The 25,564-nt window shown below is 41.8% G+C and overlaps 1 protein-coding gene across 8 annotated transcripts in view; it reads right to left on the bottom strand.

The window, feature by feature from the left end:
• Positions 1–18,842, bottom strand: part of NFATC2 (nuclear factor of activated T cells 2) — a 161,237-nt gene extending 142,395 nt beyond the window's left edge. For 2 of the 8 annotated variants that reach the window (XM_039332237.1, XM_039332240.1), the window contains exon 1: positions 18,607–18,842. In XM_039332237.1, the coding sequence (XP_039188171.1) occupies positions 18,607–18,670 (64 nt within the window). In that variant the 5' untranslated portion in view covers positions 18,671–18,842. Of the gene's footprint in view, positions 1–2,586; positions 3,517–15,949; positions 16,293–18,606 lie in introns of those variants that run through there. The other 6 variants (XM_039332236.1, XM_039332234.1, XM_039332239.1 and 3 more) reach the window with 5 other exon arrangements.
• Positions 18,843–25,564: the final 6,722 nt, after the last annotated feature.

Here is a 25,564-nt window from a genome sequence, read left to right as displayed (position 1 = left end):
GCATTTTAAGTTTCGCTGATTCGGTAAAGCTTATTTCTATTAAGGGTATTTAAGTTTGCAACCCTACTTTTGCTTTTGGTTTAAAATAATCACTAAAATGCAAGTTGTTTTAATAAGAAAATACTTTTTTCCTCTATTACACCTAGGAATCAAAGATAACCTTAGATTTCCCAAAGTTTGGTAATAAACCAGTAGGCTGGGTTTATTGTTTAACTGAATCTCTGTGCATTAAAGCTGTAAAATTATTGACTGTATTAATTTCTCTAGACCCACTACTAGAAATGTAAATTAGCAACTACTGTTGAAATATTTCACAGGAAAAAATATTCTCAGTCGGTTTTGGCACTGTAAGATTATACCACTTTACCCATTCTAAGCTATGTTCACAGTTGTCATTTGTTCAAAAGGTGTGACATAAAAGCAACTTTAGTAGGTCTACACTCAAGTACAATCAATCACTCTTGGTTATATTTTCTCTTGTTCACATTCAGAAAGAAATCGATAAAGCTTTGTTCATTCTATAATAATATATTCATTCACAAGAATGTTTGGCTGCATTCATTGCAGTTGTGTATCTAAACCTTCTCTGGATATAACCCATCTAAACGAAGACTTTCATCTAAGCTAGTCTCATTTACAAAATCTGTCCCCAGCAGTAAAATCATTCAAAAAATATGACAGGCCCAGCCTAGCACTTTTTTGGCTATTTGGCCACAATTGCTGAGAATTTTGACACTTGCTGTTCTATTGCAACCAGATTAAAGAAAACTGAGGTGGGATGGAAAGATTGCCTACAGTTATTGATTATATTCCATCCCAAAGGGGCAAAACAAGCAGTATGCTGCTAAATAAGAAAATGCAAACTCTTTAAAATTATATGATCACATTAATGTCACAAATATTAAAAGTCATAATTTTAAAAGAAAGGCTTTAATTTGCACTTGTAAATGGCTGAGAAGCATGCAGAAGGGAATGCTTTGCAGGTTTCCACATGTCTGTTTTTGATTATATCTGAATTACAAACAGTTGTTCTTTTTCAAACAGCATCATGGCTTGCAATTCAAAACTCCTGGGATCCAAGTCAATTGCTCTCTCTTTCTAGGTCAAAGCAGCCCTTCAACTGACTGAAAGGAGCCAGGAATACACTGTGCACCTTTACATTTGCAATTATACCTTTCCCCGCTCCTTCTTTATGAATCTGCCTTTCCATCTCTGATAGTGGGGGGGGGGGGAATCAAAGATTATTGAGTCCCAGAGATGTTTTTTTAACTGAGACATCCCAACTCTTGCTTCATTTCTTGATAGATGCGGTTAGTGTTGGACAGCAGTAAAGACTTGAAAACAATTTGTTATAGAATTTGTTATAGTTAACATGATACAGAAAACCCTGCCAAAAGAAAACTGACCACAATCAGAAGATGACTACGAAACCATACTGTCCACATCAGGATGTGTGATTTTGTTTTTCAGACTGTCTGCCATTTCCAACACATATTAAATAAGGCCCCCAGGATTTTTCACAGATGACCTTTGCTAAATACCTGTATACTATGAAATAAGGAAACGTCCAAAACTCCTGATGTTTAGCTATTCTCAACGTGTAACAAGGGTGTGTGATGCATGAACAAGTAGGTGTGATATTTTTATGGAACATCAAAAAAGCAGGTATATTTTATCACTTCCAAAGACACACGCTTTGAAAACATGAGCAATGCAATCATAGCCCTGAGGCTAGTAGAAATAGTATGACATTTTATAGCACTTTACAAATACTACATGAAATTATAATTACTCTGGCTTTCAGTCAGAGCTTTCAAAGACTTGTCTTCTGCTACTTAGCCTACTGATTTTAGCAAGCTTGACCAAAGCCATTGGCCAATATTAATTTCAGAGTTGTTTCTGGCCCTACCCTCTTGATCTGTGCTTTGCATTAGGAACAAACAATTACGAGTGCAATGAAGTTATGTGCTGTCAGATAAAACAGAGTCATGAAAAGGCTGTTTTCTACATGACCCAGAAATGACAAAGAGGAGTCTTTGATGTGCTAAGATATAGTACTATTGCTACTATAATTTTTATTTTCTTGACAGTTCCCTTTCTGCCATTCCCCGTTAGATATGTTCATTTAAAAAAAAAATCAGCAATCTGCTTCTACTTATGCATCCCAGAAACAGAAAGATATAGGCAGAGTTTCAACCCCACTTTAGCCTGATGGAAGAAAGGTAAACTTTCCTAACTGCAGATGATCCTAATTAAGCTCAGCAAACATTGTAAAGTTTCCCTGCTGCCCTCTTTAGGGTTAATTGCAGAAAACCACTTTTTCCTGTAAAGGCCAGTCCAGTCCAACTCTTGATCGATACAGTTTCCAACCCAAGTACTAAAGAAACAGGATCTGATCCTGGCCACCCAACGACACCAGCTACATTGTGTACCGTTCCTTGGTCCTTGGGAACATGCATCCTTCAGAAAACCCCCATTCATTCCAAACACACCCCTAAGTTCTACTAAAAAGCATCCATCAAGCTGAAGGGGTTGATAGTAATAAATTCATACTACTAATAATAGGAGTAATCCAAAGTCACAAACCTGCTACTGGCTGCGAATAGTCATAATCAAATAAAATCGAGAAGTCCAGCTCTTCTTGAGGACTGATATTTGGATTCGGATCGTCGTCCCCTGGCTGGGAGTTCGGATCCGAATCGTTTGGACTGGAAGCCATCTCTACGTCTAAGGGTGATCTCTTTACAACTCTAACGGGGGCGAAGGCAGAAAAAAACACGGGAGAGGCAACTCTGCCTTTCCCCTTCGCAAACAGTCGCAACAAGAACAATTAATGATAACCCGCCCCGCTCGTCTGAACCATGCAACTCGAAAAATGAAATGCACGCTTCCTTTAAACTTCTCGGGGAGGGAGGGAGGGAGGTCGTTTGCCCCGAGCCTTGGAATCTCCCTCCGCCACCTCACGTGGCGAGAAGAGACGTTTGCACACGCAGGAGCAGCTCCCGCGACCTGGGAGCGCTCGCCACTTCTGCAACTCGCCCCTGGCCTTCCACGGCTGCAGCTTCGCTCGCGGACTGCGAAGCCCGTTCGAGGCGCGGCAAGGGGCGACTTCCTGTTCGCGGGAGCCACCTGGGGCGAGAGGCGGCGCTGCCTCCGGGAGGGGAGGAGCGGCGGCGCTGCCACCCCGTCGATCCCCGCTGGCTTGATCAAAGCCGGGCGACCCGGCAAGAGACAAGTGGCAGCTGCAGGGCATCAGACGGAGAGCTGAAAAGGTGGCCAGAGTGGGCGGGACTTTTAGCCCACGCGCGAGGCCCTGAGAACATGTGAACGCGGGCGTGTGTCTTAGGCTTGTCCGTGCTGGGTTGCTAACCTCGTTTTCCCCCTGGAGAGAGAAAGGCGAGGGTCTCACGCTTCTTTTCACTTCGCTGCAGATATTCATCACGCGGGGAAAAAGCGGAGGGAGGAAAGTAAAACTTCGCCGGATGCATTTCTTCCTACTATCAAAAGAAGCATGGAGGTCGAACTGGGAAACCGGTGCTTAAGTTATGCATACACATATAAATACAAATAAATACACGTGCACTCTCTTGAATGGGGCAAGGGAAGAGAGAAACAGAAGGTCTTAGAGATGAATTTTGCGAGGGATATGAGGCTATATAAATGGAGTGCCTTTTTCTAAGTTGACGAAGGATTTGGATGTTATTATAAGAAAAGGGAAACATTGTTAAAAGCAAGGGAGTCCCTTACTAACCATATTTGATTTGATTTCTCTCAGACCTTTCCAGATACCTATATGTCCATTTTAAATGTATGATAAGTTGCGTAAGTGCGATCACTACATCCTGTACTGTTTATTATTTCATTAAGGCATTTGGTATATTTTAATTATTCAAATATTCATGATTTAATATATTGTAAGCTGCTACCCTGTGGGAAAGCTTACAAAATGCACTTTTTGAAATACACAAAAATTAGATTAAATGAAATCATAATCAGGATTTTTTTTTGTCCTGATCAAACTTATCCTTTGCAAATCTGTTTTCAAATGTGCTACCTAGGATGTAGCATCATCTTTTGCTTCTCAATAGTTACGTAGTTACTGATGTACTGATTCTATTGAATACATGAAAAACAAGCACATCCACATAAGAACATTTAACTATTGTAAAATGGTGACATTTACATAAAGCTTTGTATGCAAACTTATCAGAATATAACTGAAAACAGGTACAGAAGTGTTAGAAAGACACCACTAGAAAAAAAAAACTTCCTTGCTGCATAGGTGTTTGCAAAATTTTGACATGTGACCACGTTTTAACATTTACTTCCAGTTTTCAGGAAAACCATCCAATAGTGAACAATTGGTTCACTTGATGATGATGTTTGCTTAATGACTGTGGTATTTGCTTAATGACTACCACAATAAAAGGCCACCAAATTGGATCGTCACAACTTAGGACTGTAATGGGCAGACTCCATTATAGGTGTCAAGAACTACATGCGAACCACATATTATTAGTATAAAATTAATATCCTATCTTTATCTCCATCCCATCTGATATATGCAATTTTCCAAATCTTCATGTGAGATACAAGTTGTATGTTATATTCCTCAGAGTCCTCAGATAATCAATGTCATTTGCAAAAGCTAAATTCAGATTACTAAACCAGATCTTGCATACAAAGGCATGTGCTATGTGCTCCCTTTTTCCAATCTGGCAACTTCAAAATTTGTTGTGATTGTAACATGCTGCCACAGAATTGCAGTCTCAACTGGTTGCAGAAAGATAACTCTATAGCTAATCCTCGACTTACGACTACCGCCAGGACTGGAATTTGTATTGCTAAGCAATGCAGTCATTAAGTGAGCTGCATCCAATTTCAAGTCTTTGCTGGTTTCAAGTCTAGTTTCTTTTCTTGACTTGGCTTATTGGAAGCCACCTGGGAAGGTCATAAATGGTGATCACATGATCCTAGGAAGCTGCAACTGTTATAAATAGATGCTGGATGCCAAGCAGCTGAATTTTGATTACATGACTATGGGCATGCTATGACAGTCATAAGTGTGAGAACCGGTCATAAGTCATTTTTTGAATGGTCATGAAATGAATGGTTGTAAGTCAAAGACTATCTATAACCAAATTTGAACTAATTATAGAATATTATGGACAGATAGTGGCCCATCTCAAATGAGGCCAAGGTAGTCCATTAGTATAACTTTAGAAGTAACTATTTTAAAAAGCTCTAAAAACCTAAGTCATTTATATTGATAGAAACATGTCTCTTCTCTCTTTTCACAGCATTCTTTGGTCCCAAGGCTTCAGTGAACAGTAACTCAGCCCTATAATTTGAATCACATTTGCAGATGACTTCTCAAACATCAGGATCATAAAAATGACATGGAACAAAGTACAGCAAGCCAAGCCAACATTTATGATTCTTTCCAGTACTTACGTAAAACACTAGTGATACGCTTCTGGGCTTATTGTTTTAGAAACACACACACACGCACTTTAACAGCTCAGACTAAGATGTCTACCCTCTAGATCATCTAGTTGCATATCCACAGCACTGCCAAAACAAGCATTACAGAAGGGATCTGGATGTCATCCAGCCAAGCAGTGCTTCAGCAGCAAACCAGACAGACTTTTAATCATCCTTTCTTCTGATTACTTTTCTTTCCCATCCTCTATTTTTTTATTTTTTTTAACTGAATAAGAGTTGGAAGAGAGTTTGGAAGTCTTCTAGTCCAACCCCCTGCTCAAGCTAGGGACCCTATACCAGGGGTCCCCAACCCCTGGTCCATGGACCAGTACCGGGTTGAGGCATGCCAGCAACTGGTTCACACAAACAATCAAAGCCCCATTTGCAGGATGCAGGCAGCACACAAACCATGCACCCTCCGGTCCATGGAGAAAACCTCTCCACCGAACCGGCCCCTGGTGCCCAAAAGGTTGGGGACCTCTGCCCTATACCATTTCAGACAAATGGTTCTCCAGTCTCTTTAAAAGCCTCCAGTGATTTAGCACTCACAACTCTTGAAGGCAAGCCATTCCATTGTTTTATTGTTCTCACCATCAGGACATTTCTCCTTTGGACTGCATCAGCATTTTGCATCATTCTCAGTTTGGACTGTAATGAATTAATACAATTAACCCACTGAAAATTAATAGAATATGCCAGCTATATGAAATAGAAACCCATCACATCATCACAATACACAGCTTAACTCACTAATACAGGCAGGTCTTTGTCACACCAACATCTGCTTTATAAGTGGCCATTATCTAAAGGTCAATATCTCTGCCTATACTTCTTACCTTTGACTTCCCGCTAATACAATATTTCTCAACCTTGGCAACTTTAAGATAGTGGGCTTCAACTCCTAGAATTTCCCAGCCATCATCCAGAAATAGTACTGTAATGCAGAATTATGTTGCTGAAGCAGGGGTAAAGCACTGAACAGTAGGGTCTGAGAAATAATTCCAGTGGATATATACTGCAGGTGGCATTTTTAGCGTCTGCAAAGTCATATCACATTAAAATTACAGTGCTCACGCCAAAGGCTTAGAAAAATTTCCTCAAGAATCAGCATGGTAAAATGGGAAATATCAGAACAGCAGGACAAAACCAGAGTTCAAATCTTCACATAGGCTCAAAACCTGTTGGGAAAACTTGAGCCAATCCTCTCATTTTCTCTAAATTAACTCTTTATTTAGAATAGAATAGAATAGAATAGAATAGAATAGAATAGAATAGAATAGAATAGAATAGAATAGAATAGAATAGAATAGAATAGAATAGAATAGAATAAAAGAGTTGGAAGGGACCTTGAAGATCTTCTAGTCCAATCCCATGCTCAGGCAGGAAACCCTATATCATTTCAGACAAATTTTTGTCCAATCTCTTCTTAAAAACTTCCATTGTTGAAGCATTCACAACTTCTGGAGGCAAGTTGTTCCACTAATTTTTTAACTCTCAGGAAATTTCTCCTTAGTTCTAGGTTGCTTCTCTCCTTGATTAGTTCCCATACTTTGCTTCTTGTCCTGCCCTCAGGTGCTTTGGAGAATAGTTATTCTCAGGAAAATAACCCCTGAGATATTGGAATAGGGCTATCATGTTACTCCTAATCCTTTTCTTCCCATAATTGTGGATTTGTAGGTTTGTAACATGAGCAAATATGAATTGTGTTTATTTCTATCTTTAATATTTTCTATTGATTTTTCATTGAGTGCTCGTGTGCAAATGCAAGTGCCTCTGTACTCCCTGAGTAAAGAATAACAACATTTATACAAATCAGCAAACTTGATGTTTCAAGAGGTTGCCCTCAAGTGGTTAAAATCATCTCATATGCCAGGAGTGAATAAGGCAAAATACTCACTGAAAAGACATAAAAAACAAGCTGTTTTATGATCCAGGCCCCCACCCCCCATGTCTAGTGCAGGTCCTTTCAGATCCAAACTCCAAGAAACTACAACTTACAGGGAGCAGAAAATAACCAATTAAGGAGAGCAAAGGTTGATAAGGAAAGCAGCAAGAGTTGGATATAAGCAACTGGGCCAGAACAGAAATGTCAGAGCCCATCAACATGCTGATTAATTGCATACTGTAGGCAACTGTACAAGTGGTCCTTGACTTATGACTGTAACAGAGCTTGAAATTTCTCTTGTACGCCATGACAATTCTAAGTTGAAGTACCTGTGTGATCTAAAAGTTTGTGATTTTACAAACTTCTTAGTGGTGGTTATTAAGCAATGCCACAGTCATAAAGTGAATGCTGCAGTCGTAAAGTGTGTCCATTCATTCCTAGGGCCCTTTTTTGATGGAAACAGGCTGAAAACACCAAAAACTGGCAAAAAAAAAAAATAATCCCCAACATAAATCATGGTCATGTGGCTGTGGAATGCTGTAACCAGACATAAGGTGAGCTGGTTGACAAGTACCCTTCTGGGGGAATTCATCGAAACTTCAAATGGTTACTACCCTAAGAGATGGCTCATTAAGTGAGGATTATAGCTGCAAATCTTGAAGGCCACTAGAGGGCAGCAATGAGATACAGAAAGCCTCTCAAGGCTTTCTGACACCTAGTGGTTTCCTGGAAATTTGCAGCCCAGTTTTGCTGTACAACTGAAGTCAACATTCCATCCAGGATTTAAAACTGTTTAGCTGTACTGCTGGATCTATAACTATCTATGTGCCCTTATTAAGAATTCGAATCAAGCATACTCTACTTATTTGTAGAATGACTTTCCCTAACTCACACTCCCTGGTAAAGGACAGACAGCAGCGAACTTCACTGGTTGAGATACAGATGGAGAATTTGAAGGTGTGTAATGGTTGGCGGGAAAGACCTTGGGAGACGGGAGTGTTCAGATAACAGACTGCATATAGCCTACAGTGGCATAATGAGTGGAGAAAAAGGCTCAGAAGCCTCTCCCACACAGTACTGTGAAGGAGATGATGGGAGATTTGTACTTTCAGACTTACAAGATTCTGCTAATTCTGTATATCAGGGAAGGCTGAGGAAGGAGGGTTTATGTGAATAGATGAGTGTGTATGCAGCCCACCTTTCTAATGAGATACAGTCAGATTCACAGTCAGGGTTACATCTCCTTGGAAGGATGTCTGCTTGCACTTTGCTGTAAATTGGTGTCCCCTCACACTTGAACTGATCACACAGAGTAGGAACATGTAGCCAACATAGCTTCTGGTATTTAGGAAGGCAGGATCAGTTTGCAAAAGACAATGAGCCCCTTCAGGCCTGCCCTGTGAATGGCTGGGAAAAGATTCCCCTTTGCCCAAAGAACTTCAGGTGAGGAATATGGCTAATTCTGATCCATTTTTAAGTTGAATCCATACCACCCAGAAAATGTATGAGAAATATTGTATTAAAGAGACTGAGGTTCACAGAACTAGTTCTAGAACCAAATAATTAGATATTCTTTCCTGAGACACTGTCCTCCAGTAGTGCTAGTTGGGAATTCTTGGAGCTGTTAGGGAATTTTGGGAAATCTGGAAGCCTTCAAGTTAGAGAAAACTATAGGAACAGATCAGGGGAAACAAAGAACATTATCATTGTTACAAATAACAACAGTTTCCCACTAAAAGTAAGTGTTTTATAAAGAGTAAAAATAAAATATGAATACAGATCCCTTAGAAAACACATTTAATTTTGGGGTCAGTCTGAGTCAGAGATATTGCTCCCAGTTTGAAGCATAATGTGGTTTTGGTAAGAAAAGCCAATGGAAAAATTGCTCATAATCTCCATGTTCACATTAAAACTGCTGAAGGCAGCCTTGAAAACCAATGGAATGTACATATCATAATAAAAAGTATATAGGAAGCCAAATATTGGAAAAGGCTTCCTAAGATATTATTATTCTAGGCTTTTTTTTCTCCACAGAGGTGAATGATGACATTATTTTAGTGGAGCAATAGAATTTGCTCAACTTAAGAGACGTCCACACCTAGTACCTCTTGAATAGGAATTTTTGCTAAAACCTAAGCAAAGAATTTGGTGTTGGACATGTCAGAGAGGCATCTGATGATAAGATTCTCTTGAGCATTCATGTATGCTAGTAATTTCTGTAATTTTTATTTCTATGCAATTTTTTCTTTTTAGCATATATCTATTTAGTTATTTGGGAACAGAAAAATAACAGCCAAGTGTTATACAATAGCATGTTAAAAACTACTCATTGAATCCATTGAATGGGTTAATTTAAAAACTACTGAAATGGAGGGAAAGTCATGAGTTAATTTCCACTGAAAACGAACAGTCTTAATTTAAGAAATAATTAATTGGATTCAGCTTTAAACTTGCTTACAGTTGTATTAGATTCTGTGGTCCAAAGTCTATTTTATCAGAAATATTCATGGCTTTTTTTTCTCTGCAATATATTAACAAGAATAATCCATACTTTAAAGATAAAGGCTAAATATGCGTATACATGCATATATATAATAGTATAATGCCCTAGGTGTTAACTGATATTTTACATGAAATTTCACTGTGTAAAATATGTTCATTAATTAAAAAAACATTTCTATCTCTCTAGTGTTTTGGTGCTTGCAGAATTGCAAAATTAATTTGCTAAATTATAATAACACAGACCTTAAATATGAGTTTATTACTTCTCTCAAAGGTCACTTGCATTTATTTATTTTGTATTCCTGCCACAATCAAGGAAACTCAGTTTATTATTCAATTTCATTGGCTTTAGCTTCATTCCAGAGTTTAAACAATATTATCAAGAACAAAGATACAACTTCAGAATAGTCAGAACAAGACTCTCTCTAATGTTCTGAACTGCTTTCTGAAATGATTCTTACTAGATTTTTGTTTTAATTATGCTTTACTGCATTATGACATTTAATAGCCAGATTTCAAGCATCAGGAATAAATTCTCATCAGTTTATTAGATTTCATGGAAGTATTTTCATATATTTTGTTATTCTGGAGCAACTTCTAATTTAGGACATCAATAACCCATTGTTTTAAGCTTGGCAGCACAATCATCCAGTAAATAGAGAAATGAATCTGTGAAACCTTCACATATGAACAAATGCAACAATTTCACTGGGGTTACGATTAGCCAAGGAGTAAATTTACCACTTTTAATAATAAATAAGTAATCTTTGTATGCGCATGTTTCTATCTATGTGTATGTCTGTATGTCTCTTTGTGTTAAAATTCTGGAACCACAACTGCCCACTGAGAATTTTAAATTGTGCAAACACCCCCTGAAATAACCCCTGGAGGTCCCAGTCTATAGTGTAAGAACTCTCAGCTAATCTGACCTAAGTAATCTTATTGTTTGTTATGAACTAAGTGAACGTCCTCCAATTGCATCATACAAATCAAGTCAGCAAACTAGGATACTTTACAGTGGCCAGAGCATTGTAGTATGATTGTTTGGATAGTTTGATTTCTAGAAAATAATGGTGAAAGTTACATATTTGACCTGAAAAAAATAATAATAATTGCCCACTGAATATGAGCATGTCATAAAAAAAGCAATGTCATGATCATTGTCCCTGGATAACTGGAATAAATTGAATTGGTTAAATTTAACATAATATATAGCACTTAGACATATATACCACTTCATAGTGCTTTACAGCCCTCTCTGAGCGGTTTACAGAGTCAGCATATCGCCCCCAACAATTCGGATTCTCATTTTACTGACCTTGGAAGGATGGAAGGCTGAGTCAACTTTGAGCCAGTCAGGATCGAACTGCTGGCAGTTGGCAAAGTTAGCCTGCAATACTGCATTCTTCAAATATATGAATTATATATTTAAATAACTAATAATAGTAATTTATTAAACTTGTATGCTGCCCAACTCTCCACAACCCTGGGTTACAACAATCAAAGAAATTACAATAAGACCAATTAAAGATTAGAAATAAAGATAAATTCGGCAAGAGCAATGAAATGAGGGTCCCATTCTCCCTTGCCAGAGGTCTGGGTGAAGAGCCAGCTCCTCACAACTGTAATAATAATATCTTAATATGTAAGTGTCAAGATCCCATGATTGAATATTGCTATAATTACCAACCCCTCTAAATTAGGATAAAGTCTCTTTTCAAGCAGGCATAAACTCCTGCTGATATTTTGACACTTCTCCATAGTTTTTGTTGGCACCAATTCAGAAATGGCTTCCCACTGCCTGCTTCCACGGTGTTTTCCAATTTCCCACCTAACCACCCTGAGAATGCCGAATGGTCTCCCATCCAACAGTAATCAGGTTCTCAGGGCCTGCCTATCATTAATAGTCATTTTGGATACTGAACCAAGCCATGTGGCAAACTGGATAAAACCTCAATGTATTTTCAACCCCACTTCTCCAGAGTGGTTTCTTCCTCTGTCTGACTGCATCAATGTGCGTAGCTGCCAGTTGCCTCAAGAAGGAGCACCACCCATTCCCTTTCCCAATGATGCACACACGGGGGCCACGTGCTGTGAAGATGGGCAACGGACAAGGCTTGTCCAGAACTGAATCTGCATGAGAATTGTGAGTTCCGTCTCTCTGCTTAGACCAGGGGTCTTCAAACTTGGCAACTTTAATACTTGTGGACTTCAATTCCCAGAATTCCTCAGCCAGCCCTGGCTGGCTGAGGAATTCTGGGAGTTGAAGTCAACAACTCTTAAAGTTGCCAAGTTTGAAGACCCCTGACTTAGACGGAGAGTTCTCTTGGGATGCCCTTAAATGTATTCATTGTGACTAAAACTCCTATGGAGGTACCTTTAAATCAGGGTTTCTCAATCTTAGCAATTTTAAGATATGTGAGCTTCAACTGAAGTCCACACATCTTAAAGTTGCTAAGGTTGATAAATGCTACTCTAAGGGACCAGAAGTTTTTTTTTTCCTTATCATTGTTTAATGATCTATCTTCATCCTTCCAGGGATAAAAATGGTTAAAGCGTTTTTTTTTTTTTAAAGCTTAAGCCAAGAGATCAGCTGTTCTCCCATTAAAAAGCCTTGCTTCTGTTATTACACTTTCATTTGAATTAATATCACAGAAGCCTCTCTGGAAATGTATGGGAGCTTCTAGTACCACAGAATACTGCCGGGTACTATATAGCTGGACAATATATCATACCAGTAGTTAGACTTTTTCACTTCCAAACAATATCCAGGTTCAAGATCTTCTCTATGGGTCCTCAATAAAAGAGCTGCAACAGGTGATTATTGGTGAAGATTTTTCTTCTCCCTGCAGTGACATATCGGTTGTAAAATACTCCCTATGAAAGGCATGCCAGGTGTATAACCTAGAAGATTTTAACTTTTTTAGCTGGACCAATCTCTTTTAGCCCACGTATTTCCTGTATTTTTGCTGGATTTTGTTATAAGCTTTTTTTTTTTTTTTTTTTTGGTCATGGGATGCATCATAAATTACTAGTCACTTATGAAAGTGAGTGACATACAATGTAAAATAAATGCATAAGCATAATATTCTTCTTTATTAAATTTATTATGGCTGCCCACTCAAATAACCTATTATGTATTTACCAAAAAAAACCCCTTGTTTCTGGAGTTCATTATCTCAAACCTATGAAATTTTTCCTGCTTCCCAGCACACAATGCTCTCAAGGGGTCTTAAACACCAGCACCATATAAACCAATGGTTCTCAACTTTTTTAATGTCACGACCCCCAACCGGTCGTAAGTTGAGGACTACTCAACTGTTGCAGCACCGTTTGCAGAATGGGACTTTTGGCGGGCTCAGCAGGGCAGAGACAGCCTGGACAATTCCTATTGGCTTTTGAAAGCCAATAGAATTAGACTCTATTCAAGAGAGTCTGTTCTACTGGCTTTCAAAAGCCAATAGAATAAAAGGGAGTAGCACAGCTAAGGAAAAGGGGGAAAAAATGGGCTGCGTTGTTTGGCGACTCCCATGAAATGGTTGTTCGACCCCAAATGGGGTTCCGACCCACAGGTTGAGAACCACTGATATAAACAGAGGCTGAATAGTCTTGAAAAAGTGCTGAATAGTCTTGAAAAAGTCTTTAAAAACTAAAGCCAGCAAACTCTGATAAAGCTGTAGTCCTGTGCTACATAGTGGAGAGCTAGTTTCCCCCAGCTACATTGCTAGTTTGGTCACCAGTAAATGGGGCAAAGGTGCCATTTTGTCTGCCCAGCATTCCCCAATCTTCTCAAGATATGTGGACTTCAGCTCCCAGAATTCCCCGGCCAGTAGCTGAGATTGGGAAACACTATCCTACACCTTCATTTGACAGATTTCATAGGCTATGTCTGGGTGCTACAAGCCATGCTTCTTGCTGCCACTATTGACTGCCTAATCATAACCTTTGCATCTCTGAGGATTGTGCTCATTCAGGATTAGTATCCAGTCCTACTTATGATCCGAACAGATGAAGGATATTTTTTAAATTTATATGCCTCCCATCTTGCTATTCAGAAGTGGTACAGAATACCCCAAATACTGCACATAACCTATGACCTTTTAGTTGAAGAACTTGACAAGTTGCTAGATCACCATTACATTCACTTGCCAACACAGGTCCCATCACACCCAAAGAAGACTGAGTGGTGACTATTTTGTTCACTGATAGCTTGGCAGATGTATGTACTGTATACATGGGATGCTGACATAATGAAGTAGAATGTGAAGCAGAGTTGCTCTGATTAATTATAGGGTGATTTTCCTCCCCATCCAGCTATAGCAAGAATCTTTGAAGCTTATTCAACTGTTGAAATTAGCTACACAATTCTCTGCTGTAGTTTCTTGCAAATAGTTAAGGCCAAAGAAGCAGGATTACCCTATCTCTGTGCTCCATGCCCATTAATCCTGGGTTATTATCACCTCTGGATTCAAAATCATTTCACTAAGCACATTATGAAAAATGAGCATAACAAACAATCTGGTTGTGCAATTGCCCAAATACAGCCTTTGGTACTTATAGTTAATAATTTAGAATTGTGTGTGAACCTAGCCAACTTCAACACACTGCTAAACTCCAGGCTTAGTTCACACACATTAGGGTAAATGTTTGTGGCTGTGTGTTGTGCCAGCTGGGTTTAATTAACAATTAGTGTACCGGGCAAGCAACAGTATTATGGTTGATCTCATTTTAGTTTGCATGATATGAAAACCCAATCATTAGAGCTTAGCAACAGCAATCAATTTTGGTGCTGAACAAAGCATGATCCAGTGCTACACTCGGCAACTCCTGTAATACTAGAAGTTGCTACTCCAATTAAAATGCTATGTAAAACCAGCAATTTGGGTTTCGATGTATACTCTGCAGATGGTTCAGAGAGTAAGAGAGTTACAAGAACAGTTGCAATGGCTAAAAAATTAGGAGTACAATTTTGTACTTGATGATTCAGAAGGTAATCTTGTAGTAGTATTTAATGGATATAGGACCATTTACTGATATAGAGACCACTACCTTACTGAAATTATTCTTTAACTGTCAGTGTGAGTAAATATCAAAGAAAAATTCTGTCCAAATTCTATTTTCTGGGTCTCAAGTGCACACTGGTATTTAACTCAGCTGCAATCCTTCACCTGCACAAGAACATTAATATTAGTGAGTCCTAAAATACTCCTGCAATAAGATTGGGGCGGCAGCAAATGTGAAGGAGCAAAATGCACTCCCCCCTCCCATACACACACATACACACTGAAAAATCTCAGGGCAGCCTGACTACAGCAATGCTAACTAGTACGGCTCATTAATATGAAACCCTGTTTTTGATTAATCAATTGCCCTTCGGCCAAGCAAATCTCCCCACCCCTGGAACTCATGCTTCAGGTTTAAAGAAGAATTGTGAGCTAGGGATTACTTTAATTCTGCCCAGAGTCTGCAGTTTGATCCTGATGGGCTCAAGGTTGACTCAGCTTTCCATCCTTCAGAAGGTCGGTTAAACAAGGGCCCAGATTGTTGGGGACTGTATGCTGATACTGCAAATCACCTACTGGACTAGAGAATGGTTTGGGGCGGTATATAAGTCTAAGTGCTGTTATTGTTGCTAGTTCACCGGTCGGGTCCTCGGCAGGGACTGATCAACGCTTATTCGCCACCCTGGCAGGTCTGAGGTCCGTTCGGCTACTCGAGGGGGGGAGCTCGCCTATTTCACCGTACCAGACCCTTCTCAAACCACTTGCGCGCCCCCACCACCCACCCTATCACCCGCCAGCTTCTCTCGCCAGCTCGGGGCTCCGCGAGGAAGAGAGAACGCAGGGCAAGCAGTTGCTGAGAAGGGAGGCGTCCCCTCCAGCAAGGAGGGCGCGCGTGGGGGGGGGGGGGAGACAGGCGGGAGAGTCCCGAGAGACCTTTTCCAGCCGTCCGGGTGTTGGAACACTTCACTGGGGCCTTTTCTCCAACGCGATCAGAAGATCACGCTCGCTCGCTCGCACACCCAAAGCAAAAACGCGCGCCTGCAATCCTTTCCCCGCCACTCCCAACAAGCTTCACCTTAGCTGCACTCTCCGCGCTCCTCCTCCGCAGTTTCTCCTCTCTGGAGCTCTTGCCCCGGACGCGCTGGACTCGACCGCCTCTCAGCAAAGCAGGGCTGAGTCATGAGCTGCGGCCCGGGGCCCCCGGACCCGCAAGGGATTGCCGAGGGAGGCGTTCCTCTGCAGCCAACAGCCCGACTCCCGGGAAGAGTCGGTACCGTTCAAGAGGAAGGCGACCCGGGCTGAACGGAGGACCCATCGTTGGACTTTCCTCCAGTGGCTTGGAACAACCTGCCTCCAGAAGTTGTGGGTGCTCCAACACTGGAAGTTTTTAAGAAGAGACTGGACAACCATGTGTCTGAAGTGGTATAGCGTTCCCTGCCTGAGCCGGGGGTTGGACTAGATGACCTCGAAGGTCCCTTCCACCTCTGTTATTATTGAACCAACCCCACTTTCTGGCCTTGAACGACGCCTATAGCACTAAAAAAAAAGGGGGGGGGGCTCGCGTCAAACTACCTCCACGCCCATCCCCTTATGCTGCAAGGTGAATGTTAGCCAATGCTTGAAGTTTGGCTTTCAACTGCTTAAGGCCTTGAGTGAACCCTGCCAACCAAATCTTAGGCCAGCACGCCAAGGGCAGTTTTGAACCGTTTGCTACCGGTCGCCCTCCGGGCAGTTCTTTCGAAATCCCCTAGGATCTTCCCAGACTCCAAAACCGGTTCAGCTCGAGACGGGCTTTTAACACCCCGAAAGGGAGAGAGACAGACTTCCATACATACACACGCGCGCACGCCGGGAAAAAAAAAAAAAAAGATTTTGAGCCGGGCGCCAGAAGCTTCTTAATTCTCTCAGCGCGGAGCCCCGAGCGCCCAGTTCAGGGAAAAGCGACAGACGCCACCGCTGGGAAGGCCCGGGCTGGACGGAGGAGCCGTCCACGTTGAGAGCGACTGAAAACTCCGCCCCTTCGCCCTTCTTAACCCTTCCTTCACTTCGAGGACGGGGACACGCAGGAACGGGGCTCACGGCACCAAACCTGGAGGGAAAGATGGTGGTGGGGGGGGAGAGGGAAATATTTACTTGGCCCAACCCGCTTCTCCCTTGGTCCGTGTAGGACTTCTGCTCCAGTACTGAATTCCACTATTTGGGGGGGGGGGGAACCACAATACTGAAATAGCTTCAGCGATCGTATTTAATACAGCCATACCTTTAACGGATTGCCTCTGTCGACTTTAAAGAAAGGTAGCGATCTATCCGAAGGGGTAATTGTCCCCATTTTCACCCCATTCCCATTCCCGCCGGAATTCCCAACCCCCCTCCCCTCCCCTCCCCGCCACCCTCCAACAGCCCTAACTTGAGTCCTTGGTGTTGCTGCTATACCTCAACATCCCCAGAACGGATCTGCTGGAAGCCCAATCGCGCGATCCCAATAAAGGAAATGGGGATATGTCAGTTATAAGGCCGCCGTTAAATAAATAAATAAATAAATAAAACGGATCTTCTGCCTTTGGTGTGCGCTGCTGAAGCTGCCTGAAACTAGGCAGGGACTAAAAAATATTGGTGGGTGGATGGTTGAGAAGCAGCCTAAAGGCGGAGAGCTCTGCTGTAGGCATACTTGGAAATAAAGCCCGGAAAAACGTGGAGGGAGCGGGGAGGGGGGACTTCTGAGGAACTTCGCGCTAGGACGATACATTGGGTGCAAGCGGAGCGCTAAAACTGCGCCATTTATTTAGAATAGAATAGAATAGAATAGAATAGAATAGAATAGAATAGAATAGAATAGAATAGAATAGAATAGGTTATTGGCCAAGTGTGATTGGACGGACACACCAGGAATTTGTCTCCGGTGCATAAGGTCTCTGTAGTTCATACAAGAACAAAGTGATCGGTTACAGATCATAAATCATAGTTAGTTTCTCAGCAACCTTGGCTCAAATCGGGCGCTCTGAGAATGGAGTCCAGTCATGAGTGTACGTTCCTTCTTCCCCCACTGATCCTCCTTGCCTTAAAAAGCCCCGACTTCTGAAATCGGCTCTTTGAATCGAGACTTCAACAGCACGAGTGGTTTAAGCCACCCCGAAGGTCTGCGGTTTATGGGAGGGGGTTAGTCCCGGAGGAAAACTTCTCTCCGGAGGCATTGAGGAAAGACACGATCCCGAACGGAAGGGAGCGACAGGAGAACCCACCCCAGGGATCCTTTTTAACCCCTCTCTCCCGTTACAAAGGCGTCTCCCGGCGTGCGTGGGCGCCTGTTTAGACGCGTGAAAAATACTTCTTTTATTCCCGCTCTCTCGCCTTTCCCACGGAATCCTTCCTATATTCCCCAGTTCTCCCCACGACCACGTCAGCTACAGGCTCTAGAAAGGCGGCTGGTGAGGATGCCGCACTTAGACGGGGATGCCTGCAAACTCCGGCCTGCCGGAGTCTCTCAGCTGCAAGCGGGCTGAGAGAGTGTGAGTGAGTGAGTGAGAAAGAGAGAGAGAAAGAGAGAGAGAGAGAGAGAGAGAGAGAGAGAGAGAGAGAGAGAGAGAGAGAAGCAGGGAGCGCAAAATATCCCAATTTACTCGGGCATAGCGAAAGCGGACAAAACTGGGGCGGGGGGCGCGCAGAAGGAGGGATGGGAATAATTAACTGGGGAGGAAAAAAGGAGGAGAAGGAGAAGAAATGCGAGGACTCTACCTTGATCCACAGACCTCATGATGTGGTGATAATGGACCAGCCGGCACGCGGTTTCTCTCTGCATTTGGATTTGGAAAATTTAAAGAGTCTCGGGGAGAGAAAAACACGCCGAGGACGGGCGAAGGCGCGAGCTGACGGAGATCTCCTTCATTCAGACCATGGTCGTCCCGCGCCCGTCCGCCGCCTCTCGCTCGCGTGGAAGGATCCGCGCCGCGCGTGGGTCCTGCGGCCCGGAGGACGCTGCTGGATTTGCCTGCTGCGAGAGGTGGGTCACCCGAGAGGGAAAAGCCACTTCCTTCCCTGCTCTGAGTGTTTATAGTCTTGAATGCTGTAAAATAACGGGATTCCCTCACTGTTTCCTCCTGTTTATGCCCAGTACCATGGAAACCCCTGGATCGCCTCCATCGCATGAACGGAGGGCTTTCCTGCAAACTTCCACACTCCGGAATTCATGACGTCTCCTTGCACCGGAGCCAAAAGGCGGCCCTGTGGCTTCCCTCTCTCCCCCGCTCTCCTCTTTCTCTGGGCCGAGACACAAGCGGGCGATTGTTGAGCTGCGCCAAGGGGGGGAAGAGGAGCAGGGGACGCCAGGACCAAAAAAAAAAAAAGCAGCCCTGGAGAAGATGATAGAAGCATGGACGGACGGACGGACGGACGGACGATGAAGGTTATTCCTTCTTTAAAAATCTACCCCACTGATTGAGGATAACGGTTGTCATTAACCATTGCAGTTTACCTTTAGAACAACAGCAAAACAAACAAACAAACAAAAAAAAAAAAAACCCACACCACTGGACCAAATAACCAGAGCTGACGCTGGCCTTAGCCAAAGTTCCTTTTCATGGCTGGGTTTCTTATAATTTGTGTCTCTCGTGGACTTCAGTTCTTCTCACTCCCCCCCCCCACCTTATCCTCAGAACAACCTTGCAAGGGAGGCTAAATTGGAAGAGGAAAGAAAGAAGAGAGACCAATTTAAACCGGGAAATATTTCCAAATGAGCAAGTAAATGAAACTGAAGCTTCCCAATCTTAATCTAACAATGAAGGAATGTCTTTTTTCAATCCGGTTTGAAGTCATGTGAAAAACCAAGGGATGCATGACCTGATTCTGGGTGCCTGTATCTGAATTCATTGGGATTCTCTCACAAAGATTAGGGCATAAATAGGTTGTTCTCTTTGACCTATTAAATAGAACACATAAAGAATGGTTGCTGGAATTGGGTATGTCTAGTTTAATGGAGAGAAGGATGAGGGGGGACATGATAGCAGTGTTCCAATATCTCAGGGGTTGCCACAAAGAAGAGGGAGTCAAGCTATTTTCCAAAGCACCTGACGGCAGGACAAGAAGCAACGGATGGAAACTGACCAAAGAGAGAAGCAACCTAGAACTAAGGAGAAATTTCCTGACAGTTAGAACAATTAACCGGTGGAACAACCTGCCTCCAGAAGTTGTGAATGCCCCGACACTGGAAGTTTTTAAGAAGAGACTGGACAACCATTTGTCTGAAATGGTATAGGGTTTCCTGCCTGAGCAGGGGGCTGGACTAGAAGACCTCCAATGCCCCTTCCAACTGTGTTATTCAATTCAATTTTAAAATAAAAATAAAAAATGGAATGAACTGAGATCTAACACATGAATAATTTCTGACTGATTTGTGATCCAGCTCTTAAGCCAAACTACTGCTACTTCTGGAAAGCAAAAAAATTATTGCACAGAATTTTGAAGAAAGGGATAAATGGAAATCTCTCATTACTAAATATTATCAGTAGCTGAGATGTTAATTTTTGTGTAGCAACTTCCCTGCCTGAGTTCCTTGACTCCTTGGCTGGCAGTGAAGTTCTCCAGGCTTATGGTCTTGGTCTTGGGGGACTTCAACTTGCCAATCCTAAGCATGGGTTCTGAGGTGGCCTTGGAGTTCATGCCACAATGGTCCTGTCCAAACCATCCAGAGTCCAATACATAACATATACTTGATGTGGCTTTTCTGTCAGAGCAGTAGTGGGATGCTGTTTAATTGAGGGAACTGTCATGGTAAGACCACTCCTTGCTGAACCTTCAGTTCTTTGCTGATACTCCCCTTTGCAGGGAGGCTGAGCCTACTAGCTCAGGTGATTAATGGACCCAGTTGAGTTTCAGAGGGAGCCTGGGGTTGTCCTGAGAAGTCTGCTTAGTAGCCACATGGAAGGGGGGGGAGGAGCAGCCATGGCCTTCGATTAGATCACGCCTGAATGGCCTCCATATTTGGAGAGTTGACAAAGCTAAAGAGAGCTAAAAGATACTTAGAGTATAGCAGGTGAAGATCACCTGGCCTAGAGCCACTATTAGAGCCTACCTTATGGTTTTAAGAGGTGGTAAAACATGATTATTTCTCCATCCTCATTGTACCCACAGATAGCCATTCAGCAGCCCTGTTTTGGATGACCCATCCCCACAATTTTATGCACCACCTGGAGTTGTACAAAGTAAAAGCAAGGTATAAATCTACTGATTAATTCACTCAGATTTGCTCTACATTAGACACCAGCTTTGAAGCAGGGCCAGTGGAAACTGTGAGGCTAAGTCTCGCAAAGTTATTTGGGAAGAGTTTGATCCTATTGAGCCTGAGGAAGTGGACTGGGGTCTTGTTACTGCTAGATTTTATATTCACTTGTATATTAGATCCATGTTGGTCAAGGTTGCCCAGGAGAGGATGTGTGGTTGGATTCAAACAGTAATTCTTCCTTGAGGGAAGGGGTCATTCTGCTGGGTCTCAAAGAGGTGATGGTTCATCTCCTTCTTAAGGGGCCATCACTCAACTCAACCAGCCTGGATACTTTTCATCCAGTTTCCAACCTTCCTTTTCTAGGGAGAAGAGCCAGATCTTCAAGGTGCTATTAAATGCCAAGGATATGGGACCCATATGAATTTCAGAGAGTATTTCATTCCAAAGATGCCAGAACAAAGGAGTCCTGGGTCCTAATAGATGACAATGGAGTGGGAAACTATGGGAGATAGGCAGACTCTCAAGTAACCTGGCTCTATGCTATATGTAGGGCTTTATAAGTTTTAACCAGCACTTTGAGTCACATCTGGCAAACAATACAGCTCGTGGAGGAGTGTATGGACAAACCTAAGCAGGCCCATCACTGCCCATACATCTGCATTCGGGATCAGTTGAAACTTCCAAGGGCAGCCCATGTAGAGTGCATTGCAGAAGTCAAGATTTGGACATGACAAGGACATGATGATAGTCTGAAGGGAAGTCTTCAAAAGGGCCTCTTGATCTAGTAATGGGTGCCCCTTTGCCTACAGCTATCATCTAATCATCAAGCAGGAGCTATGAGTCCAAGAGAAGCCCTACCATTGGCACCACTCTTGAACTGGGAAGTGCCACCCCATCTAAGTGTATAGTTGGCCCTAATATCCATGTCTTGGTAGATTTGAGTTGGAATCAGTTCCTTCCCAGCCACGTCTATACAGCCTCTATCAGTTGTCTTTACTGCATTTGATGTACATTTCATTAAATGAAAATCAAATGTTGATTTTGCCTGATTTCAATTTCTTCACCCTGGTCCCATATGCTTTCTGAGTGCACATCTGGGAAAAACACAAATAATACATTTTCTGTATCTCTGGAAAAATGAGACTCTCAAACAGATATAGCAGGACATTTATATTAAGAGAATTTCTATTTAATGTGTTAATATAATTGTGCGAATAGGCATAGAGTTATTTTGCTACATTTATTGATGCCCAAAATTACTTGATGTCAGTTAATTGACTCAGTGAATCATAAGAGTTGCTTATGGGATCTGATATAAGAATGGAATGAGAGACTTGTAGCCATCCCCAAACAATTAATTTTAAGTTTTAAAAAAATCAGGATGAGCTAGAATCATTAAACCAAGTTGCAGCTGCTGTGTTTAAATAATATTATGCAGAAGGAAGCTAGAGATTGAAGCCACTTGTAATATATGTGAAGATTGTGCAATATTTTAGAGCATTAGAGAGATCTGGAACAGTCTTATTGTGATATCCCTGTTCCCAGTGACCTTGGACCACACACAGCCTTAAGCTATTTCACAGACTTGTTGTAATGATAAATTGAAAAGGCAAGAATTAGGTGCACTACAGTCAGCTGTCAAAGAAGGAGATGATTTAAGTTAAATAAAACTAGATTTTTTGGGGACTCAGCCCTGAATCTGACCCTTCAAATTGCTAGTCTCTATCTGAATTGCCATCAGGATGAGCATTAACTGTGGATGCTCTGCGCCATCTCAAAACTGCCATTCAATACACAAACTGCTGTCAGGGTCAGAGGTGGTTGTGGGAATAAGCAGAGGCTGAGTCATCTTCTGTTCATGAACTTGGATTCCAGTTCAACAATACAGCTGGTTGGCATAAAACAAGACCTTTCCATTTTGACTCTCCTCTGTTTTTGAATTGCATCTCTGGAATTTCTGTTCCTGGATTTGTTATGGTAAGGTTTGTGTAGTAGCAACTGAGAGCAAGAGAGGGAAACACATCCCTCCCCCTTCTGTCCTGTCACTCTTGGTAACACTTAGGAGAAAATATATTAATGCCCGGGGGCACAAGTTATATAACACAATCTCTTCAGAACCTGCTCCAAGCAGCCAGTGTGTGCTCAACTAGAAAAGACTGGGGACACGGACCTTCAATAAACAAAGTGTGAAAGACTGAAAGATTTTCATCCCAAAGGGAGAACTTAAAGCTGTCTTTTGAACCTGCCCTGATTTCCTCTTGACATCACAGCTGTTGCTTCCTAAAAGATGAATATTGTAGATTACTTAGTTGTCTCTTTTTACATGGTAGACTTTTTCTCACAGCTGAGCTAAAGTAGTAGATACATATCCTTGACATAGCACAAAACAATGCCAACATAAGATGTGCCATTACATTGCCACACTCTGCCCTTGCCTCTATGACAGGGGTCCTCAACCTTGGCAACTTTAAAACTTGTGGATTTCAACTCCCAGAATTCCTCAGCCAGAAAAGCTGGCTAGGGATTCTGGGAATTGAAGTCCACAAGTCTTAAAGTTGCCAAGGTTGAGGACCCCTGCTCTTTGGTTTCTGTTTCAAGTCATTGCCCAAAGGCAAATGGCCAAAGACATTTGTTCTGATTTGTGAAAGTTCTACTTGCTATAGCTAAGTGTCTTCTGCTTTGGCTTTCGACATCCATCAGAGATGGCCCTAGAGAAGGAATGAGGTGGATATACCCTCAGGATTCTACCTGCACACTTCTACATTGGTATGTCTACACCTCTTCTCACAGTTTATTTGGGTATTTCCCAAGTTAAAATGATGACCACTATCTTGATCCTCTACAAATAACAATGCCAAAAGATCTAATTCACATACATTTGAAGCAATAGGGCTTATTTATTTAATTTTTATTCCATCTTTATTACTATAAAAATAACTGAAGGTGAGAAACATACATAATACTTCTTCCTTCTCCTATTTTCCCCACAGCAACAACCTTATAAAGTGTGTTGGGCTGAGAATGACTGGTCCAAAGTCGCCCAGCCAACTTTCAGGCCTAAGGCAGGACTAGAACTCAGAGTCTCCTGGTTTCTAGGCCTGTGCCCTCATCACTACTCAAGACTGGCTTAAGTTCATTAGTCCTTGAATAAACTCCACATTAGCTGGAAATACACAAAGTTATCCAATGAGAAATAGGCCTCCCTGGTGTGGAAATGAGGGAAGATCAGGGTCTGCTTTTTCCTCAAATAAATGAAGTAATTTCATGAGATCATTGGGCTCTCAGTTGGCAGTTGGCCTTCATTGGATGATTTCAGTGGTGGGATTCAAATACCTGAACCAGTTGTCTGTGTGGATGCAGGCCTGGGCCTCAGAGGTCTAAAACGCATTTCTGGAAATGGCATCCACACACTTTCAGTGGGCCATTCTAGGCTGAGAGACCTCTTCAAGGCCTCTGAGGCCTCTGGAAGCAGTGTGTATTCAGCCGGTTCTCTGAACTCAACAAAATGTAGCTACCAGTTCTACCAAACTGGTGCGAACTGGCTGAATCCCACCACTGGATGATTTCCATCTGGCCCCATCCTGAATGAAAATACAGAAAGTTAGGGAGATAATTAAAATAATCTTATTCTGAAGCTACAGTGAAGTGTTGACTTTAGGGCCAGTCAAAATGGCATAAGATGGTTAAGCACGTGGAGTGGATACAACAGTCATACCATATTCCAAATTCATTGAATCAAAGTAGATTCTATGTATTAAGGAGGTATTTCATACTGTTCTATGCAGGTAAAAATATTTTACTTGCAAAGACATTTGGTCTCATGTTCATATTTCAGCACAAAAGTCAGTTGGGATTTCTCTGGTCTAGTTTGTGCCACTTCTGAATTATATTTATGTGAAAACAGGAGAGTAACTGAATGTAACAGGGGCACTGACTAATTTAATCCCCCTGTTTACACTTCACAATTGAAATCACTGCTTTTGGAGAAAAATTTTGTAGAAATAAATCAGTCACCAGGAACACTAGAAACGATAGGTATAATTCAGCCCCACATTAATGTGTACAATTAAATGTAATTGCAAACACGATATTCTGAATTCAGAGAAGAGGCCTTCCTTTTTTACTTCTTTCAGAAAGATATAGACCATCATTTGACAGTATTCTCATCCAAAGCAATCAGCAAAATAGCAAAACAGTAGAAAACAAGATTTTTGCAGATCTCATTCTGACAATACATTTTGTCAAAGAAATATATGCATATAAATCATTTTTATAAAAGCATCTCCTTTGTCCCTATTAAAGATGTTATTTTTTCTAAAAAAACAAACTATTCTCATGAGAATGGCTGCTAATTAGAGATGTAAGCAGAGATATAGAGAGGAAATTTTGAAATCCTACTGAGGTGAATGGAAAATATGTACTAAGTCCTATTGATTTCAATGAGATGGAAGATGTTATCTATTACAAGACAACCTT

The sequence above is a fragment of the Crotalus tigris genome, unplaced genomic scaffold (assembly GCF_016545835.1).
Source record: "Crotalus tigris isolate CLP2741 ecotype Arizona unplaced genomic scaffold, ASM1654583v1 scf7180000024458.850180, whole genome shotgun sequence".
Lineage (NCBI taxonomy): Eukaryota > Metazoa > Chordata > Lepidosauria > Squamata > Viperidae > Crotalus > Crotalus tigris.
This window is presented reverse-complemented; position numbering and strand designations above follow the sequence as displayed.